General features: G+C 36.3%; 2 protein-coding genes and 1 long non-coding RNA gene across 4 annotated transcripts; 1 reads left to right on the plus strand and 2 right to left on the minus strand.

Moving 5' to 3' along the window:
* Positions 1 to 6,127: 6,127 nt before the first annotated feature.
* LOC122197262 (uncharacterized) lies at positions 6,128 to 14,612 on the minus strand. Its single transcript, XR_006190054.2, has 2 exons — positions 14,478 to 14,612; positions 6,128 to 6,334 (listed from the first exon to the last, which is right to left on the minus strand). It is a non-coding gene; the product is annotated as an uncharacterized LOC122197262 (long non-coding RNA).
* On the plus strand, positions 14,566 to 17,283 carry LOC111879921 (F-box/kelch-repeat protein SKIP11-like). The gene is made up of 2 exons (XM_023876353.3): positions 14,566 to 15,177; positions 15,607 to 17,283. Exon 2 carries the CDS (start codon positions 15,729 to 15,731, stop codon positions 17,043 to 17,045), a length of 1,317 nt encoding a protein of 438 aa, XP_023732121.3. The 5' UTR covers positions 14,566 to 15,177; positions 15,607 to 15,728; the 3' UTR covers positions 17,046 to 17,283.
* Positions 17,284 to 18,067: 784 nt separating this feature from the next.
* LOC111879933 (transcription termination factor MTERF9, chloroplastic) lies at positions 18,068 to 20,165 on the minus strand. Of its 2 annotated transcripts, none has more exons than XM_023876361.3 (3): positions 20,009 to 20,165; positions 19,293 to 19,493; positions 18,068 to 19,188 (listed from the first exon to the last, which is right to left on the minus strand). In XM_023876361.3, exons 1-3 carry the CDS (start codon positions 20,081 to 20,083, stop codon positions 18,214 to 18,216), a joined length of 1,251 nt encoding a protein of 416 aa, XP_023732129.1. In that variant the 5' UTR covers positions 20,084 to 20,165; the 3' UTR covers positions 18,068 to 18,213. The 2 variants fall into 2 exon arrangements, with proteins under 2 accessions (XP_023732129.1, XP_023732137.1); XM_023876369.3 differs by having other exon boundaries at positions 19,293 to 19,513; positions 20,009 to 20,157.
* Between the last annotated feature and the right edge of the window lie 230 nt (positions 20,166 to 20,395).

Here is a 20,395-nt window from a genome sequence, read left to right on the forward strand (position 1 = left end):
TTATAGGTATTTAGTTTTTAAATTTTAAGTTATAAATATTTTGTTATCCTTATTCACACATGTTTATGATTAAATTTGATATATTTGAAGGATTGAACATAAGATATTATTTTAGAGTTTAGAGGAAAGTGTTGTATTTTATTTTACTTCATATTAATCCGATATTGTTGCTTTTGTTAGTGTATTGTTGGCAGGGCTGTTATTTGGTCGGCTTTTTCAGTTTTCGGTTTAATCGTTCGGTTTTTTTGGTTTTTTTACTTCTTAAAACTAATCATAACTAAACCAAATAAGGTTCGGTTTAATTGGTTTTAGTTAATTCGGTTATGATTTATTCGTTTCGGTTTACCGGTTAAACAAAATAAAATTTTGCATATAAAAATAAATACTAAACTAAAGGGAAAAAACTTAATAAAATTTTACTAAATGAAAAAAAAAATACATTAATACATAACATATTATATTTGGTTTTTCATGATATGCTCTTTTGAAGTGACAATGTAGTTATACAAGTTGTAAATGCGAGTTAATATAGTTTTAGTGAGGAAATAAATGACCGAAAGTTAATTAACATTGTGCTAATTAGTTGTTTTTTAATACAATATATATATAAATTATAAATTTATAATGGTTAATAATTAAACAATGAGTTATTAAAAAAAATTAGTAAGTGATCCATCAATTTATATATATATATATATATATATATATATATATATATATATATATATATATATATATATATATATATATATATATATATATATATATATATTAAATAACTTATTCGGTTCAATCAAAATAATAAAAATTTAACCAAAACCAAACCAAATAAAATATTTTTATTCGGTTAACCAAACCAAAAACCAAATAAACCAAACATCATTTGGTTCGGTTTGGTTCAGTTATTCGGTTTCGGTTTTTTATCACTCCTCTAATTGTTGGTTGATATGTGTTCATAGGGAAGTGAAAAAAGAAGCCTTGACGGTTGACTTGGAGAATTTCAGTAGAACAATCGAAAAACATTGTCATCTTTTACAAAGTTCTTTTATTGGTAAATTAAATTTAGAGTGGAAAGTGGAAGTGAAGTTCCTTGAAAAGATATTGAGGTCACTTTGAGAAGTAATAAAATTGGAGTTTGGTATCCCGTAGGGGACTTCTCACACATTTCACACACGCCTGGAGATCTCGGATTCGATGGAGCATTTGATCAAAACAATAAAAACATCAGCATTACCCAAAGTTGGAATGATTACGTGCAAAGTCGGTGGTCAACTGAGGCAAACTGCTTTGACGCTATTGAGTAGTATACTAATCAAATCCTTGCGATCTTTTTATTTATTTATCGTAAAAATTTTATATTGAGTTGGAATTGTCATAAAAATTTATATTGATTTGGAAGGCACGCAACAATAAACTTAGTCGTTAATTTTTTTTCCAAATAATAAAACAATTTTTTTTAAAACTATATCAATAGTTCTAAGTATCATAATATTATTATGCATGACTTGTTAGACTCTATTAAAGAGTTCCACATTAACAAGCACAAAGAAACCAAACTTATCAAATGTAAATGATATAAACATGTTAATTTTTCATGCATGGTTTTTCATGTTTTGTGATGCAACTTTTAAAGCGGTTTGTCTTGCCGTGAAACTCTCATCCCTTGAGCCCATGATAGGAGAAACTCATGTTAGATTACATATTTGTATTTCCCTCTAACTCATCCAAAACACAAAACATCAATCAGTTTAAGTGTCGATCTTCCTTCTAACAGTCAAATCAAGAAGTTCACATTGGCCGCTTTCTTGGCGAAAATCCTGACACGCCTAAATACATCAAAAGAACATCTCTAATCATATTATGTCGGTACTTGAAACTCGGGAGTTCTATACAATGATCTGCATGTTCCCCAAAAGAGTTTAAGCATGCCTTGCGACAAATTGGGCATCTCCTATCAACCGAAAATAGCAGAATCATGATATAATATTGAAGGATGTACAATACTCTGTGGTGACATATGTTTCCCAATACCATCTATATGGATAGCCAAAAGAAAATCCTTAGCATGTGGTGCTTGTAGACACTCAAAAATAGTTTTTTGTATAACAACCATATTGAAGTGTACTTCCATGTTTTGGGATAATTTTACTAAAAATTTATATTGATTTGGAAGGCACGCAACAATAAACTTAGTCATTAATTTTTTTTCCAAATAATAAAACAATTTTTTTTAAAACTATATCAATAGTTCTAAGTATCATAATATTATTATGCATGACTTGTTAGACTCTATTAAAGAGTTCCACATTAACAAGCACAAAGAAACCAAACTTATCAAATGTGAATGATATAAACATGTTAATTTTTCATGCATGGTTTTTCATGTTTTGTGATGCAACTTTTAAAGCGGTTTGTCTTGCCGTGAAACTCTCATCCCTTGAGCCCATGATAGGAGAAACTCATGTTAGATTACATATTTGTATTTCCCTCTAACTCATCCAAAACACAAAACATCAATCAGTTTAAGTGTCGATCTTCCTTCTAACAGTCAAATCAAGAAGTTCACATTGGCCGCTTTCTTGGCGAAAATCCTGACACGCCTAAATACATCAAAAGAACATCTCTAATCATATTATGTCGGTACTTGAAACTCGGGAGTTCTATACAATGATCTGCATGTTCCCCAAAAGAGTTTAAGCATGCCTTGCGACAAATTGGGCATCTCCCATCAACCGAAAATAGCAGAATCATGATATAATATTGAAGGATGTACAATACTCTGTGGTGACATATGTTTCCCAATACCATCTATATGGATAGCCAAAAGAAAATCCTTAGCATGTGGTGCTTGTAGACACTCAAAAATAGTTTTTTGTATAACAACCATATTGAAGTGTACTTCCATGTTTTGGGATAATTTTACTAAAAATGGTACTCACCAATCCATGTTGACCAAAAGGGAAAATTGGTCATTAATGAGAATTTGTGAGATTATGAAGTTGTGACTTCATGAAAATGGTCAAGATGAGTTTAAGTCACTTATAAGAGATAAAATGAGTAAGTTCAAAAGAAAGAATGCATGAGAAGATGCATTTTGACCAAAATGGTAAAATGGGTATTTTTATGCTTGTATGGGCTGTGGCATCCCCATTTTTCACGGCCAGAAAAGACCTGTTTTGTTTATGCTTTGTAAAAATCAGTGTACTTTTCATAAAAATGTTGCGGAATTTGTTCCCAGAAAAACACAATAAATACGTTTTCAAAACATTTTCGAAGAAACGTATTTATTTATTTTAAAACGTTCGGGATGTCATCGTCAATACAGAAACATAAGCATAAATGGAACTTACATTTATTTACACTAGTGATCTACATCTCTTTAATCTCTCAGTTTAATGTGACTTCATATCAACACATGTGATGTAAATAAACTGAGTGGGTCAGGTTGGGAAACCTGGTGAATAAATAGGGTTTTCAACCCACAATAATATAATTATTATGTTTAAACAATCAAACAATCAACCCAATTACCCATCGCCATTATCTTCTTTAGTCTGAAGGATCTACCCTAAGAATCAGCTATCCCTCGTTTATTTATTCCTAAGGATCATCCTAAGGAATCGGCACGAAGTCCATCATTACCAAGGCTTATAGATTATAACTGGTGAGCACGTAGTCCAAACCATCTGGTAAACACTTAGTTCAAAAGTAACTAGTGAACACACTTAGTTCAAAATACCTAGTGAACACACTCAGTTCAAAGATACCTAGTGAACACACTCAGTTCAAAAACACCTACAGGTTACGAGCTTGTTATCGTTCCACTGGACTGGCTAGTATCGTCCATGGTTATCATCTATACTCCACTAGATGACTGGATCACTGTCAACATTGATGTCTTCCATCGTGTTATCACAAAACAACTATTTCATCTACCCATGTTTTACCCAACACATTTTGTAGATATAAAATACATATGGTTTAAATCATTTAAAACATATATAAAAATCTTTCACCCAGCATACACAGCAAGTATTCAGACAATATGCACACATAGCACGTAATTTATATTAAAATACTTCATATCTATGTGTAAGATCAAAGGGACTATGCACTCACCTGAAAGGTGGTGACTCAGCACTCGGACAGCGCTTTGATACTCTCAAAACAATTTTCCTTCGATAAAACCTAGTACCAATACCACTAGGGTTTAGTTTAACGATAACCGCGACAAATTAATAGTCTGACTATTATTATTATTATATAAGCGTTAAATAACACTCGATATAACTCATAATAATAGCCCAAATAATTATTTTTAGGACCTAATAATGTTACTATAATTAATTAGAAGCTATATTAAAAGTAGTGTAGGCGTAGCTCACTTACAGCGGGTTTTATCGAAAACCGGGCTTTACTTGGAGCAGCGTTTCCGAAACCGAAAGACCCTTTTTCTCGGGACTCCGGGAGCCTCGGGGCTTCCTTAGGGTGCTAGGGGATCACCTAGGCTTAGGGGAGGGTTAAAACCCTTAGAGAGAGAAAGAAATCTAGAGAGAGAAGGAAAATGGTGTGAAAAAGTCGGAGACCCTCCCCCCCTTTTTATACCCTACGAGGCCTCGGACTACGCTGGGCGTAAGGCTCGCATCGTACAACACACGTCCGAACAGGCTTGGTGCGACGTGGTTGCTTGTGGACCGAGGAAGGCTAGAACGCGGAGCGTATGGACTTCGCACGCGAGGCGTACTCGGACGCTGGGCGTCTTCGGATTACGCGGGGCATATGCGAGGACAGGTGTCACCCATCCAAAGTGAGGCGTGATCAGCAAGCGACGGTCCAGATCATGCCACGTCCTCATTATTGCATCAGGCTTCGCAAATTCATGCTTCAACTTTAAAAATTCGTAACTTTCGCATACGGGCTCCGTTTTTTACGTTACTTATATCCACACGAAGGTGGGAACGTACTCTAAAACTTTCGTTTATACTTCGTCGGCTAATTTTGAATTTATTTTAAAATTTATATTATTAACAGGCCGGGACAGGATTAGTCCGTTAAAAATTCATAACTTCATCATCTGACGTCCGTTTTCGCCCATCTTTTTCTCGTTGTGCTATTCTTAATGAGATCTTCGATTCTCGTTTAGGTCGTGTCGGCTAAAAACTGCTCGATCTAATATTCGAGTTTCGGGCTATACACTACTAATCCGAAACTTCGAAAAATCATAACTTCCTCATACGAAGTCAGATTTGGGCGTTCTTTTTATGGACGCTCTCGGTTTAACGTATTCTACGACTTTCGTTTAGATCGCTAAGGATAAATCTTGCTCCATCGTAAATTCATTATTTACGCTTCCCGGTATCGTGTCGGTTCCGTTGCGAAACTTCGACGGGTCATAACTTCTTCGTTATAACTCAGATTTTGGCGGTCTTTATATGTACGGAAACCTTGTAACATATACTACAACTTGGTCAAGATTATTTATTCTAAATAATCTTTTGTCGAAAAGTCATTTTCGACACTTATTGCCTCTAATTTGACTAGCCTGGATCTACGGGCGTTACATGGGCTTTGTGACTTAATAGATTAATACCCATATTAAGTTAGTGAGAAATGGCTAAACGGATTTGTAGAGTACGCTCCCACCTTTGTGTGGATATAAAGATAAAAAGATATAGAACAACGAAGTTATGGGCGTCGGAAATTGGAGGAAAAGTTGTCCTCAAAGTTGGAATTAAATCAACAATGCACTTTGTTGATCTCCACGTATCGCGACGCGGTAAGCAGATAACCATGATGCAGTGGCGTAAGTTAGATGCCATTAACCGAAGTCAAATGGTCACCAAGACACGGTGGAAACCCCACCACGATGCGGTTTCAAGGATTAAAGACAGGTTTTAGACCTGTTAGAGCTCATTATGATCCATTTCATGGGGAGATCAACTTGGAGATCAAAGGTGGCGATTTTGGAGTAAAATCCATGCCAAGAGAAGTTAGAGATTGTGGATTGTTAAGATTTTCATCCTCTCCACATGAAGGTATGTTTTCTCCACTTTTGGTGAAATTGTTAGTTTGTGTAGATTGGTTAAATTGATCAACGTAAAGTTGGATTATGATGTAGATAAGAGTGTTTAGAAGTGTAACGTCTCAAAAATAAGACCCAAAAATTTCATTTTTAAAGTCGTAAAACCAATATCCAAAGAACATCATCATAAAAATCCAAATAAAACAAATATATCAATTAGCGTATCACATCACAGTAAATCAAGAAAATGCGGAACGAGGTGGTGTGTGCCCTGCAATCATCCTGAGATCTTCTCTTTGGAATTGGAAGTACCTGAAACATAAACGGAAAAACTTAAGCACAAAGCTTAGTGAGTTCCCCAAAATACCACATACCATACATAATAAACACATAATGGGCCTTGCCCGTCATCGAGCCCCGCCCGACATCGGGTCTCGCTCAGTATACAGATCGGGTCACGCCCAGCATACATATAAACATATATCATATAAACACATACACATGCAATAATCACATAGATACATAGCATACAAAATGATCATCGGGCACCACCGGATAAGCATACAAGTACATAACACATGCAAGAGTCACGTAGGCATCTAGCACCCTAACATAACATAATCATGGGCCGATATTGGTGCCTTCGACTCGTTAAACCCAGTGAGGAAACTCATCTCGAACTGTTGAATCACATGAATAAATCTTTGGCTGCTGGTCTGACAAATCCCCAAGCTATCAATACCAAATATCATCCAATTAATAATTAGATTCCGATCCATAACCATCAGTCCAAAGTTTGGGTAAAAAGACCATTTTACCCCTTACCTAGTTTGGTCCAAGACTAAGGTCCAAACCTTTTCTCCAAAAGGCCCAAATACCAAAATAATTATCCAAGGCCGAAACATGGCCCAATCCAGAGATCCAATAATCTGAGGCCCACTTTGTTGAGTACGCAGGGCGTACTCATCTCGTACGTGCAACATACTTTGATGGGTTTTGAGCACTATAACCATCATATGGTACACATACAACCCAAATTCTTTGGATCTAAGTTTTCTCAAGTTATACATGCAATTTTCATATTATCCAAAGCATGAACCCTAACTAGCATACAATTTTGAGATTTACAACATAAAATAAGTTAGATGAATACCTCTTTGTTGTAGCTTGTAGAACTTGGCCTTTCAAGAGCTTAGTGCCTCAAATGTGATACCTCAAATGAGTCACAAACACCAAAAGCAAGAGGAGGTTTATGAGAGAGAGGTTAGGAAGCACCAAAATCGGCTAGGGTTTCACCTTGGAAAAGATTGGCCGATTTTGGGAAGGCTAGGGGTTCAGTTTATAGCGTGGAATCCTTAGGGTTTATTACATAAAACCCTAAGTTACTTAATCCTTTAAGTATTCCAATAATCCATATGATAGGCCCTTTGGACTAACTATTCATGGACTCTCAAATAGATTTAGTCCATCCCTAGTCAACATGGATCATTAGCCTAAACTATAAGTATTACTGATTTGCCTAATCAGTCTCTAGAAATTTAATCAGTCTCTTTTGATCACTAAATTAATTCCAAATTAATTCTTGATCAATACCAATTAAATAATAATATATTATTCATATTATATTAATAATTCACAAATAACCTCTTTCTCAAATATTCATCCTATCAAATTGCTCCGGTGAAGGCAACCCAAAAGGACCATGTTACTATCGGGTCAAGTACATACCAATTATAGTTATGGGATTATACACCTAATCCAACAGTCTCCCACTTGGATAAGTCTAATAACTATAATTGCCAATGTAACTTTAAAATCCGATTAGCAATCGTAGCTCTCAAAAGCTGCTGTCGAACTCTGACCTATTCAATAACGCGTCCTTTAGATAAGGGATTATATAATCCTCTATTCTTCAAGATATCGTGTAGATAAAGACATGGAATGAATTCATACTCATTGTCCAACAGTTTGTTTCCCGATTTCTGATTTGTTTGACATAGAACTTAATTGAACACATCAATCGAATCCTTATCGGGACCGGCACATAAGTCAAAACAAAATCATCGAGGGGCCCATGATATCGCTTATAATCCTCTTAGGATAAAAGGAACAGATAAACTTTGACTAATATGCTTGTACGAATTATTTGCTAAATTATACACAACAACATGTTTTATAACATCAAGTTACCAATGTGTTTTCATACTATCAATGCACAACCAACTCGTAATCAACAACTCATATATCTTGGTTTGAAGACTATACGATATTATCGTCTCATAATCACTTGTGATAAATTCCATGAAGTGATTCATATGAGCGTGGGTTTAATCCAATACTCAAATCTTATTTCAAGAGCACTCTTGAACGTTGTAGCAAACTTTTGATATGTCTAAACACCTTAGACAATCTACAAGCCAATGCATGACAGTCTAACCTCATAGTTTACTTCCAAAGTATGATTGAATGTGGATAGTTCGAATAATCATAATATTCTGGAAGTCAAAACATGAAAAAGTGAAACATAAAATAAATAATTGACAGAAGACAGTAAGCTTTACTTATAAATAAAACCCTTATTATTTAATCATCAAATATCAATTACATTTATTTATTACAAGTTTCTAACTGCCTATCTAATCAATAAACTAATATCTTCACTTAGGCCAATGCTCTTAGCATGCTGCAAATGCTTAACCCTACTCAGTCCCTTCGTAAGGGGATATGTTGGGTTATCCTCCGACGATACCCTCTTCTCTACGAGGAGTCTCTCTTGTACTCGATGTATTATGAAGTGATATTTTCTGTCGATGTGCCTGGATCTGCCATGATCCCTTGGTTTCTTGGTTAAGGCGACCGCACCCTCGTTGTCATAGAAAATCTCCATAGGCTCCTTTACAGGTGGTACAACTCTAAGGTCTCTGATGAAGTTCTTTAGCCATATTGCCTCCTTTGACGCTTCGCTTGCTACTATGTACTCTGATTCGCACGTGGAATCAGCTACAGTCTCCTGTTTGGAACTTTTCCATGTTACTGCTCCTCCATTTAGGGTAAACAGACTAAACACTCAGCCCGATTGAGAGTGGAAATTATATTTTTCGGTCTGAAAATTGGCGTTACTCTACCCTATCACTCTCAAGTCCTCACTCCCACCGAGGGTAAGGACCTAGTCCTTAGTCCTCCGCAGGTACTTAAGAACGTTCTTTACTGCTATCCAGTGAGTTCTACCAGGATTCCCTTGATATCGACTAACCATGCTCAAAGAAAAAGCCACATCAGGACGAGTACATGTCATAGCATACATGATCGATCCAACGGCAGATGCATATGGTACTCGACTCATTTCTGCTATTTCGGCATCGGTACTCGGACTCCGAGTCTTACTCAGTTTTGTATTACACTGGATAGGCAATTCTCCTTTCTTGGAATTCTCCATATTGAAACATTTCAACACCTTGTCCAAGTAGGTACTTTGACTAAGTCATATTTGTCTTTTACTCCTATATCTCAATATCCTTATCCCCAGAATATAAGCAACTTCTCCGAGGTCCTTCATAGGAAAACACTTCCCAAGCCAGGACTTAACCTCCTACAAGGTTGGAATGTCGTTTCCTATGAGAGGTATGTTATCCACATACAACACCAGAAAGATAAATATAGTCCCACTAGCCTTGACATATACACAGGACTCATCCTCACTTCTCCAAAACCAAAATCTTTGGCTTTCTCATCGGAACAAAGATTCCATTAAGGAAAGCGGTTTTGACATCTATCTGCCATTTTTTGTAATCATGAAACATAGCTATGGCTAGCATAACCCTTATAGATTTACTCTTCACTACTAGTGAGAAAGTCTCGTTATAGTCAACTTCAGGAGTTTGAGTAAAGCCCTTCGCAACCAATCACATCTTATATGTGTGTACTTTCTCATCCATGTCATTCTTCTTCTTGAATATCCACTTGCACTCGACCGTCTTACGACCTGGTATATTTTCAACCAAGTTGCAAACTTCATTGTCATACATGGACTGAATCTCGCTGTCCATTGTCTCTTTCCACTTTGCAGACTCCTGGCCCGCCATGGCTTCCTTGTAGTTGTTAGGTTCATCCAAATTTATCAATGTGCTATCACTGATAAACATATCACCTTTAGTTGTTATATGAAAACCATATAACACAAGTGGAACGCTAACTCTACGGGAATGTCTCAGAGGTACGGACTCGTCAACTGGTTCAATAGGAATCTCATCCTCTGGTTGATTGCTAGTGTTAGAGGTTCCTTCATCGCTTAACTCTTGAAGCTCTTCAAGATCAATTTGTCTCCCACTGTCCTCTTGGCATATGAGCTCTCTCCCTCGAAAGACTTCTCTCCTCGAAATGAAGACAACATTGTCACTCAGTCTGTAGAAGAGATATACAAAGGACTTTTATAGATAGCCAATGAAAATACAACGCTCGCTATGAGTTTCGAGCTTGTCGTGAGTCTCTCGTCTTACGAAATCCTTGCAACCCCAAACTTTGATATACGCTAACGAGGAAACCTTCCCTGTCCACATTTCGTGAGGTGTTTTGGCAACCTTCTTATTTGGGACTAGATTAAGGATATGGGTGGCGGTCTCTAAGGCATACCCCCAAAATGAGATAGGTAACGAAGCTCGACTCATCATGGCACGAACCATGTCCGACAAGGTTCGATTGCGTCTCTCAGCCACACCATTAAACTGCGGTGTCCTAGGTTGTGTCAATTGTGAAATAATTCCACATACTACTCAAAGGAAACGACGTTTGAACTTTATAGGAGGTTAAGTCCTAGCTTGGGAAGTGTTTCGCTATGAAGGATCTAGGGGAAGCTGCTTATATTCTAGGGATAAGGATTTTGAGAAATAGGAGTAGAAAACTAATTGGACTTAGTCAAAGTACTTACTTGGATAAAGTGTTAAAGCGTTTTAGCATGGAGAATTCCAAGAAAGGGGAGTTACCTATCCATAGAAATACCAAGTTGAGTAAGACTCAGAGTCCTAGTATTGATGTCGAGATAGCAGAAATGAGTCGGGTTCCATTTGCTTCTGCCGTTGGATCGATCATGTATGCTATGACATGTACTCACCCTGATGTGACTTTTTCTATGACCATGGTCAGTCGATATCAAGGGAACCCAGGTAAAGCTCATTGGTTACCAGTTAAGAACATTCTTAAGTATCTGCGAAGGACTAAGGATTGTGTCCTTGTACTTGGTGGCAGTGATGACTTGAGAGTGACAGGGTATAGTGACGCCATCTTTCAGACTAACCGAGACAACTTATGTTCTCAGTCAGGCTGGGTGTTTACCTTTAATGGAGGAGCAGTTACTTGGAAAAGTTCCAAGCAGCCAAGCATAAGACCATAGCTGATTCAACGTGCGAATCAAAGTATATAGTTAGGAGCGAAGCGTCAAAGGAAGCCATATGGTTAAAGAACTTCATTGAAGACCTTGGAGTTGTACCAGCCATAAAGGAGCCCATGGAGATTTTCTACAATAATGAAGGAGCAGTTGCCTTAACCAAGGAACCAAGGGATCATGGCAGATCCATACATATCGACAAAAAATACCACTTCATTAGACATCGGGTAGAAGAAGGACTCATCTTCGTCAAGAGGTATCGTCAGAAGAGAATCCTGTAGATCCCCTCACAAAGGTTCTGAATAGGATTAAGCATGGTCAGCATGCGAGGAGCATTGGTCTGAAGGACGATATTATTTTAGTAATTAGATAGATATTTTAGAAACTTGTCATAGATAAATGTAATTGACATTTGATTATTAAGTAATGGAGATTTATTTATGAGTATTGTTTACTATCTTGTGTCAATTGTTTACTATTATTTCTCTTTTTCATGGTTTACTTCCTGAATAATTGGATTGTTCAAATTATCCACATTCAATCATACTTTGGAAGTAAGTAGTGAATTAAGACTGTCATGAATTGGCTTGTAGATTGTCTAAGTGCTTAGACATAGCAAATGTTTGATGCAACGTTCATGAGTACTCCTGAAATAGGATTTGATTATTGGATTAAACCCATGCTCATTTGAATTACTTCATGGAATTTATCACGAGTAATTGTGAGACGATAATATCGTATAATCTTTAAACCGAGATATATGAGTTGTTGTTTACAAGTTGGTTGTTCGTTGATAATGCGTAAATGTACTAGTAACTTGATGTTATAAAACGTATTATTATGTAGGATTTGATGAGTAAATAGTACAAGCATAGTCAAAGTTTATCTGTTCCTTTTATCCTGAGGGGTAAAAAAGATATATTGGGCCCCTCGATGATTTTGTGTTGACTTATGTGATGGGCCCGGTCAGGACTGAATTGATGTGTTCAATTAAGTTCATTGTCAAACAAATCAGAAATTAGGAAACAAACTGTTGGGCAATGAGAATGATTATGTTCCATGTCTTTATCCACGTGATATCTTGCAGAACGGAGGATTATATGATACCTTATTTAAAGGACACGTCATTGACTAGGTCAGAGTTCGACATCGGCTTTTGAGAACTACGATTGTTAATCAGATTCTGAAGTCATACTTGCAATTATAGTTATTAGACTTATCCAAGTGGGAGACTATTGGATTAGGTTTCTAAGCCCATAACTATAATTGGTATGAGCTTGATTTGATAGCAGCATGGTCCTTTTAGGTTTCCTTCACCATAGCAACTTGATAGGATGACTTTTGGAGAAAGAGGTTAATAAATGATTTATTAATATATTATAAGAATAATATATTAATTAGAAATCATATTATTTAATCAGAAATTAATTTGGAATTAATTTTGGGATTAAAGGAACTGATTAAAAGAACGGGGACTGGTTTTGCAAATCATTGATAGTTGCAAAGTTGGGCTGATGGACTTCTTATGTATGGGGTGGACGAAATCTATATAAGGCACTATAGAATTCCGTCCAAGGCTTCCAGAGTAGGAGGTTCATGGACTGCTTAAGGCCTAAGTAAGGAAATTAGGGTTTCCACCTGAAAACCCTAGCAGCCTCAGCTATATAAGGAACCCCTATCATATGATTTTAGGCCCCATGCTTTTTTGGAGAACGCTGACCGAATTTTTGAAGAGTTACCTCCTCTATCCTTTCATCCTTTGCTAGTGGTATTTGTGACTCCATTAGAGGTGCAACACTTGAGGCACTAAGCTTTTAAGAGTCAAGATTTACAGTGGAATTCTTGTTATACTACATAGAAAGCAAGGTAATCTTCTAACCTAGTTTTCATATGGATTTCGAAATTGTATGCTAGTATTAGGGTTATTGTTTTGGAATTTCTATTTGCATGTATAACTAGTGAAAAACTTAGATCCAAAACAATTAGGGTTGTATGATTACATAAGAATGTAGATATGCTCAAAATCCATCATATACTAATGAGTATATTAATCTTGATGAATTGAGTGTTAATTACCAGATGAATGAAACTAGTGCAGCCTCGTCTTTGGATGAGACTGGGATAGATACTACACAACTCAGCAACTAGACTAGTGAGGTATTGTTCTGATAGTAGTGTATATATTTTGTAGTGAGGTTTAATTTTGTAAGTACATTAAAACCTTCTAGTTATTTGTCCTAAATTTATATAAGAATCGTTGATGTTGAGAATATCTAGTTTCTATATGTTCTACATAAAAATTTAAATTCCATAAAAACCATATTAGTTTTGGTATTTATTCGATTTAACCATCCAAAAGAAATTTATTTATGATTTAACATTAACTTTTGAATTCTTTGTAGATGCCATTTTAACAAAAAAAAAAAAAAAAGTTTTCCTATGCTTTTTGCAATTCATTACTAAAAAACTCATAGTGTTCTCTATGAAAAAAAAAAACAATTAAATCAGGAAAAAATGGTGGTTAAACTAAAAAAACCAAACTACAATGGTTTATATAGAATTTGGCATTATTTTTCATACTAGAAAAGCTAAGTGCTAAAAATATTAAAATATTTACATCATTTTATTAATAAGGTGATATAGCATTATAATTTTTAACTATCCAAAATAATAATTCTACATGTGTCTATATAATATGGTAAACCATTACACAAACTAATTATAATAGTAAATTTGTCAAGTAGAAAAAGATAAGCTTTGGTGACATGAGCAATGAGGTTTTTATAATTGGAGAAATTTGATAAAATTTCATAATGTCGATAAAACACTAGTTTAAATAACCTTTTAAAAACCAAATTATAAACAATTTTTGCACAACTTAAGAAAAGTTCGAATTAATTTAAAGGTTCCAAACATAACCTAAATATTCGAGAAATGATTTACTTTGTGGAGTAGAGACGTACACGAATAAAACCCCCAAAACTCGTATATCGTGAGAACTAGAAATTGAAAAATACTCATAATGAAAAGGGGGTGACCGATTTGTCAAAAAGACAAAAACAATATAAAGATTACCAAAACACGTGTCAAGACTGGCTATTGCCGGTTACCGGTAATCTCCTCAACCCCTTAAAAACAGTCGAACACGGCGGCGACTCGACGCAAAGTTAGAAAAAAAAACCCAGCTGGTTGTGGGTCCCATACGCCACCGTCGACCGCCGTCCTCCTCTTTCTCCTCCATCCGACCTCCCCCGCTTCCTCTCTCTCTCTCTCTCTCTCTCTCTCTTATCTCTCTCTCATCTCTCTGTCTCTCTCTCTCTATATATACTATAGATATGTATATGTCTATCTATGTATATATGTATGTATTTATGTATACATCTGTTCATATTAGAGATAAATTTCACAAAGAGGTCTTGAATTTGTATTAGAGATGAAGCAATAAAAACAGCAATAACAAAACCTGTTGTTATTCCCTAATTTCTCTTACCCCAACAAAAATTAACTCTAAAAAGCATTTGCTTTCCAGATTTCTAGAGAGAGAGAGAGAGATATATAAATATACCAAAAGCAAGTTTTTTTTTTTTTTCGTTTTTGTGAAACGCCAATAACTGAAGCTCACATCACAGACACCTGTATGCAGAAAGCTGGAGAAAGATAGAAAGCATTGATGAACTAACAAATTCATGTAGAGAAAGAAGATTTTTTATTGGTAATTTTCGGCATAATTCGATACAAAGGAGGCAGTTCTGTGTAAATTCTTCTTATCCACTCGGTAAGTTAAATACCCTTTTATTTAATTAGTGTAATCTCCAATCAAACAGATCTAATTAACTTTTTGATTGGGGAAAAAGTGCCTCAGCTTTCAATTTTCAGTAGATTGATTTAGGGTTTTGAAACTATCATTCGATTGGGTTGATTGACTTTGTTAAATTCTATTTGATATCGAGATTGAGAGATCTGAGTATTTCCAATATCAAATTATTATTGCATCTTGTCTTACAAAGTTTCGATTTTTATCATGCTTTGCGTTATTCGTTATTGCCATTTGTAGATTAACAGCAGTTCGATTACTGCTTCGTGTTTGTGTTTCTTCACCTACTTGATTCTATTATTTCCCAATACATCAATTTTTGCGAATAAGAATCTGTATATGATTCATAACTTGGTAATATAATAATCATATTCCTATATGCGATTTCAGTTGAAAAAGTTTCTTGCTTGGTGGTGATCAAAGAAGAAGAAGAATTCAAGAATCTTGATAATAGGGTTCATTCAGGGATACCCAAAAGTTTTCCATCTCTTTTGGGTTTGATTCAAGAAGGCATGTTGGAGGATCGATCCTTTTTTGTTTCAAGAACCTTCAACACCAAGAGCAACACCACCTGGGGTTTTATGAGTAATTTCACAATCAACAACATCGAATCCCATCAAGAAAAACGACCATTAGAACAACTCGAAGATGAAGAACCCGTTCACGCCCGAAAAATCTCCAAATACGAAAATCTTGAACTCGGATTAGGATTTCACGACCTCGCCATCGACCAATCCAACAATCATCCCAATCCCGATTCCCATTCCGATTCCGATTTCGATTCCAGTTCTCTAATCCATGCAATCGGACGAGACAACTCAATCAGTTGTCTCCTCCGATGCTCTCGGTCCGATTACGGTGCTTTAGCATCGTTAAACCGGACCTTCCGTGACCTCATCAGAACCGGTGAACTATACCGATTAAGAAGAAAAAACAACATCATCGAACATTGGGTTTACTTTTCTTGCCACCTGGTCCAATGGGAAGCTTTCGACCCAATTAACCAACATTGGATGCATCTTCCCACAATGTCATCAAACACATGCTTTCAATTCTCCGATAAAGAATCACTAGCAGTTGGCACCGAGTTACTCGTGTTAGGAAAAGAAGTTCTTGATCATGTCATCTACAAGTACAGCTTATTAACAAATTCATGGTCATTCGGGCAGCTAATGAACGCGCCCAGATGTTTATTCGGGTCAGCAAGTCTCGGGCAGATCGCGATTGTCGCGGGCGGGTCGGACCCGGTTGGAAAGGTTGTGAACTCGGCTGAGCTTTACAACAGTGAGTCAGGCGAATGGGTGACTCTTCCCAACATGTTGAAACCAAGAAAAATGTGTTCAGGGGTATTTATGGATAATAAGTTTTATGTGATTGGTGGGGTAGGAGGTGTTGACATGAGGCCGTTGACTTGTGGTGAAGAGTTTGACTTGGTCACGCGGGTTTGGACGGAGATTCCGAATATGTCGCCGGTGCGGGCTGCCACGTCAGCAACCACCACGGAGGCGCCGCCACTAGTGGCGGTGGTGGATAATGAGCTGTATGCTGCTGACTGTGTAGATATGGAAGTGAGGAAGTATGATAAAAAAAGAAAAGAATGGGAGACAGTCGGGCGGCTGCCCGAACGGGCAGACTCGATGAACGGGTGGGGGATCGCGTTTAGGGGTTGTGGTGACCGGGTTGTTGTGATTGGTGGGCCCAGGAGTAGTGGGACCGGGTTTATAGAAGTGAATTCATGGGTCCCACGAGACGGGCCGCCACGGTGGACTATGCTTGGGAGGAAACAGAGTAGTAACTTTGTCTACAATTGTGCTGTGATGGGGTGCTGAAGGTGGTGGTTTTTTTTTTATCAACAGAAGTTTTTTTTCTTATTATTATTTTTAATTTTAATTGTTCATGAAGAAAAAGAACAGATTTTTACTTGACATTAAAGATTTCTTTAAGGTTGTATTGTTTAAACTTGTCATGTGTCTGTATCAGGGTTAGAGGATGTAATAACTTGTCTTTGATAGGTAGAATTTTGTCAAAATTGATCTAAAAGAAAACATACATATCTATATTGCTTCGTGTTGAGATTCTTCTATTGTTTCTATATCTTAGGGTTCCATTTGTTACATAAGTTATCTTCATTATTGACGAGAGTAAGGGCATTAATGTCTTTTGTAAAAACATGATATTGAAGACGATTCTGTCATTCATCTTTCTTACCACATATTTTTGTGAAAAAAATTATAATTTTTGTCTCGTTGACATCAGTCCAATCCATTGAATGTCAAACCACTACAATTTTGTTATTTGTTATTTTCCGTTTCACATAACAAGCATGGTCTCAAGTTGGTCCTTTCTTTTGGTAAATAATATTTAGGAATTATTGGACTCAATCATGAACCTTAACTACCTTATGGTCTTAACTTGCCGTTTGTTTTTTCGAAGCAAAAATGTCTGAAGTCTGCTGGTCTACGGACTACCTCTGCAACCCTCTATAACAGAAGAGGGAGACCAAACGGCTACAACATGTAATAAAAAGTTTGTTTGTTTTTCAACCTCTGCAAACTACTGCAATAAGTTAAAGTAAGGTGTGAAGATGTTTAAAGTGGGGGGTCAAGTGTTGCGCCATGCAGTACATGCACAACAGTTTTTAAGTCAGAAGTCTTCTGAAAAACAAACAATTGCGAATAGTCAAATGATGTGCGTGTGTTGCGCGGCGCAACAATAAGTGGTCGGAAATTGTTTTTTAGAAAAAACAAATAGCTTTTAGCATAGGTTAGGATTTAACCCACATGAGCCATAACTCTATGGGTTGACATAAAGTCAATAACACCATAACTCCACAAAACTTGGCAATGCAACATCAAGAAATGGAGCCTATAGAATCTTTAATCATCTCCACAATGTAACTTTACATTGAAAAATGTAATCTTTAAAATCATTCTCATTTGCTAATCTTAAGTTACACAAGTAATTTGACAAACACATGAAATTAAAAAACATATAACCTCAAAAAGGAAACCCTTTATGCAAAATCTTCTTGGACTCTTCGGCTAATCTTTTCACATGTTTTGCATCCAAATAACATTCCATCAACACCTTTGAAATCTCCAAAGGGTGACAATCAATAAACGCCTTCAAAAACCTCTTCTCTGTCATCCTCAAAGCCGTAAAAACCTTAAACCCTTCAATCCTCGGAACCAATCCCAAATCCTCAATCTTCCCAGCAACAATCATACGAGGTTTCATAACCGTTTCAAGATTATTATAAAGCAAAAAAGGATGACTCAGCACTACCCTCGCTGGTAATTTCATACTTGCCACCACAAAAGTCATATTCCTTTGAACTTTGTCAACCGATAATGTCAACACAAGTGGCGAGGTGCCCAAAAGACGAAAAACCTCATCCTCAACAAACCCAAACTTCTCCAAATTCGCTATTTTTTCACGAATTGTTTCAATTCGTGAAATCGCCATAAGGGTAACAACGTATTTGTACATTTTGGAATCTCGAGAAGCACCCGTTCTTTTAATGAAATCCAATTTTTCAGGTGTTAGTGAGGTGCGTGGGATTATGGTGGGGCGTGATAGTAGCATTAGTGCTAAATCGTCTCCGGTTATACCCATTGATTTGTATAACTCGACTGTGGGTTTGATCATTTTTTTTAAATCGTATGTAAGAATGGAAGGGTTTCTAAGAATGGCTTTTTGGAGGGTTTGTTTTGATCCGAATATGTTTTCGAGGTAGTTGACACGTTCATCGAGGCAGTTGTTGAGTCTTGATTTGAGAAAACGGGGCCTACAGCTTATGATTTTGACTAAGTCAGAGGAGGTGAATCCGAGGTCATGAAGGATTTGTAATTTGGATTGAAGTTTATCGAGTTTTGCTTTGTGGAGAGATGGCATTCGTTCAAAGATTTGTGATGTTTCGTGGTTGTTGCATCCCCATTGTATGAATAAATCTTGACAGGTTTTTGAAGGCAACTGATACTCTTGGAGGAAAAAAGGGAAATAGAAGAGAGGTTAAGGATTTTCATCATTTTTTTTAAATAAAAATAAAAATTGATTAAAGAAGTTAAAATTGAGACCTGATCTTGGAGTGTAACATCTTTTTCATCGGGAATGTTGGTGGATGCTTCTGCTTCTTCCACCAGTTCATTGGTTGAATCAGAGAAAGTTGAAAAAGAAGCTGTTAACCCATATTTTATTAGAGCAAGGTTCTGGATAATGGAAGTATTAGTCTTATGTGCTAAATGGTCTTGGTAAGCCAACATACCAAACCATCTCTCCTGCAGATGACAGAGAACATCTACATGACATAAATGAAAGAACATAAATCAACCAACAAAAAGCTTCAAGTAATCATAAAAATAGGAGCACTGTGGGAATGCAGTAAACTGCTAATCAAATGAGTGAATTAGATATCAAGTTCAAACAGGCAAATGCACACCATTGACGGAGGTAAGGTCGTAAGGATAATCTGTTTCTTATAACAAGAATGGAAACTCTAGGCATTGCTGGTTTGCTTTCGTATCCGGATCAATCGTTCTAGTCTAATTTCTAAAACCCTAATTCGAAGTACATACATCTGCAAGTTTACAGGGTTTAGGAATAACATATTAGAGAACCAAATCATGGCTGCAATACGAAAACCTAAAATAGAAAAGATTGCTAAATCTTGAAATTCTGACGAACAAAAAAACCCTAGAAATTACAGACATTTAATCACAACCCAAGCGAATTTCCGAAAAGAATTAAGAGTAGCCATATATAGTAAATATTGGTAAAATTACAATCAACTTACGGCGAAAAAGGATGAAAGGATTCGAGGCTTTTGTGATAGAAGGTTACTTGTTCTTCGTTTTAGACAAGACGCCATGGTTGCGGACGGAATTTCAGTGGTAACTTAACTACTTAAGATACCCGTGTGAGAAAACAAATTTTTTTAGGGTAGAAATCAGATTTATTTGAAAATCAAGGACTGAAGTGAAATTTTTGAAACACTTCACATGGCCTAAAAAGGCTAAAATCTGGATATTAGTTCAGTTGGGCTTTGAATAGGTTGGGCCGAGTAATTGTCAATTTGTCATCAACATTTAAAACTGATTTTATGTGTCACTTGGTTATAAGGCAAATTTGTAAATTTATTACATCGACATTAAAGAAAACAGTTTGATTATAAACAAAAGGT

This window comes from Lactuca sativa, chromosome 4 (genome assembly GCF_002870075.4).
Source record: "Lactuca sativa cultivar Salinas chromosome 4, Lsat_Salinas_v11, whole genome shotgun sequence".
NCBI classification, from domain to species: domain Eukaryota; kingdom Viridiplantae; phylum Streptophyta; class Magnoliopsida; order Asterales; family Asteraceae; genus Lactuca; species Lactuca sativa.

What these genes read in the sequence shown, in the direction of transcription:
- LOC111879921 (XM_023876353.3), top strand. Translation starts at nt 15,729, where the DNA reads ATGTTGGAGGATCGATCCTTTTTTGTTTCAAGAACCTTCAACACCAAG.
- LOC111879933 (XM_023876361.3), bottom strand. Translation starts at nt 20,083, where the DNA reads ATGGCGTCTTGTCTAAAACGAAGAACAAGTAACCTTCTATCACAAAAG. An exon ending in TCCTTTCATCCTTTTTCGCC is followed by an intron (nt 19,494 to 20,008) that starts GTAAGTTGATTG and finishes TGTCATCTGCAG; the next exon opens with GAGAGATGGTTTGGTATGTT. An exon ending in ATGTTACACTCCAAGATCAG is followed by an intron (nt 19,189 to 19,292) that starts GTCTCAATTTTA and finishes CAAGAGTATCAG; the next exon opens with TTGCCTTCAAAAACCTGTCA.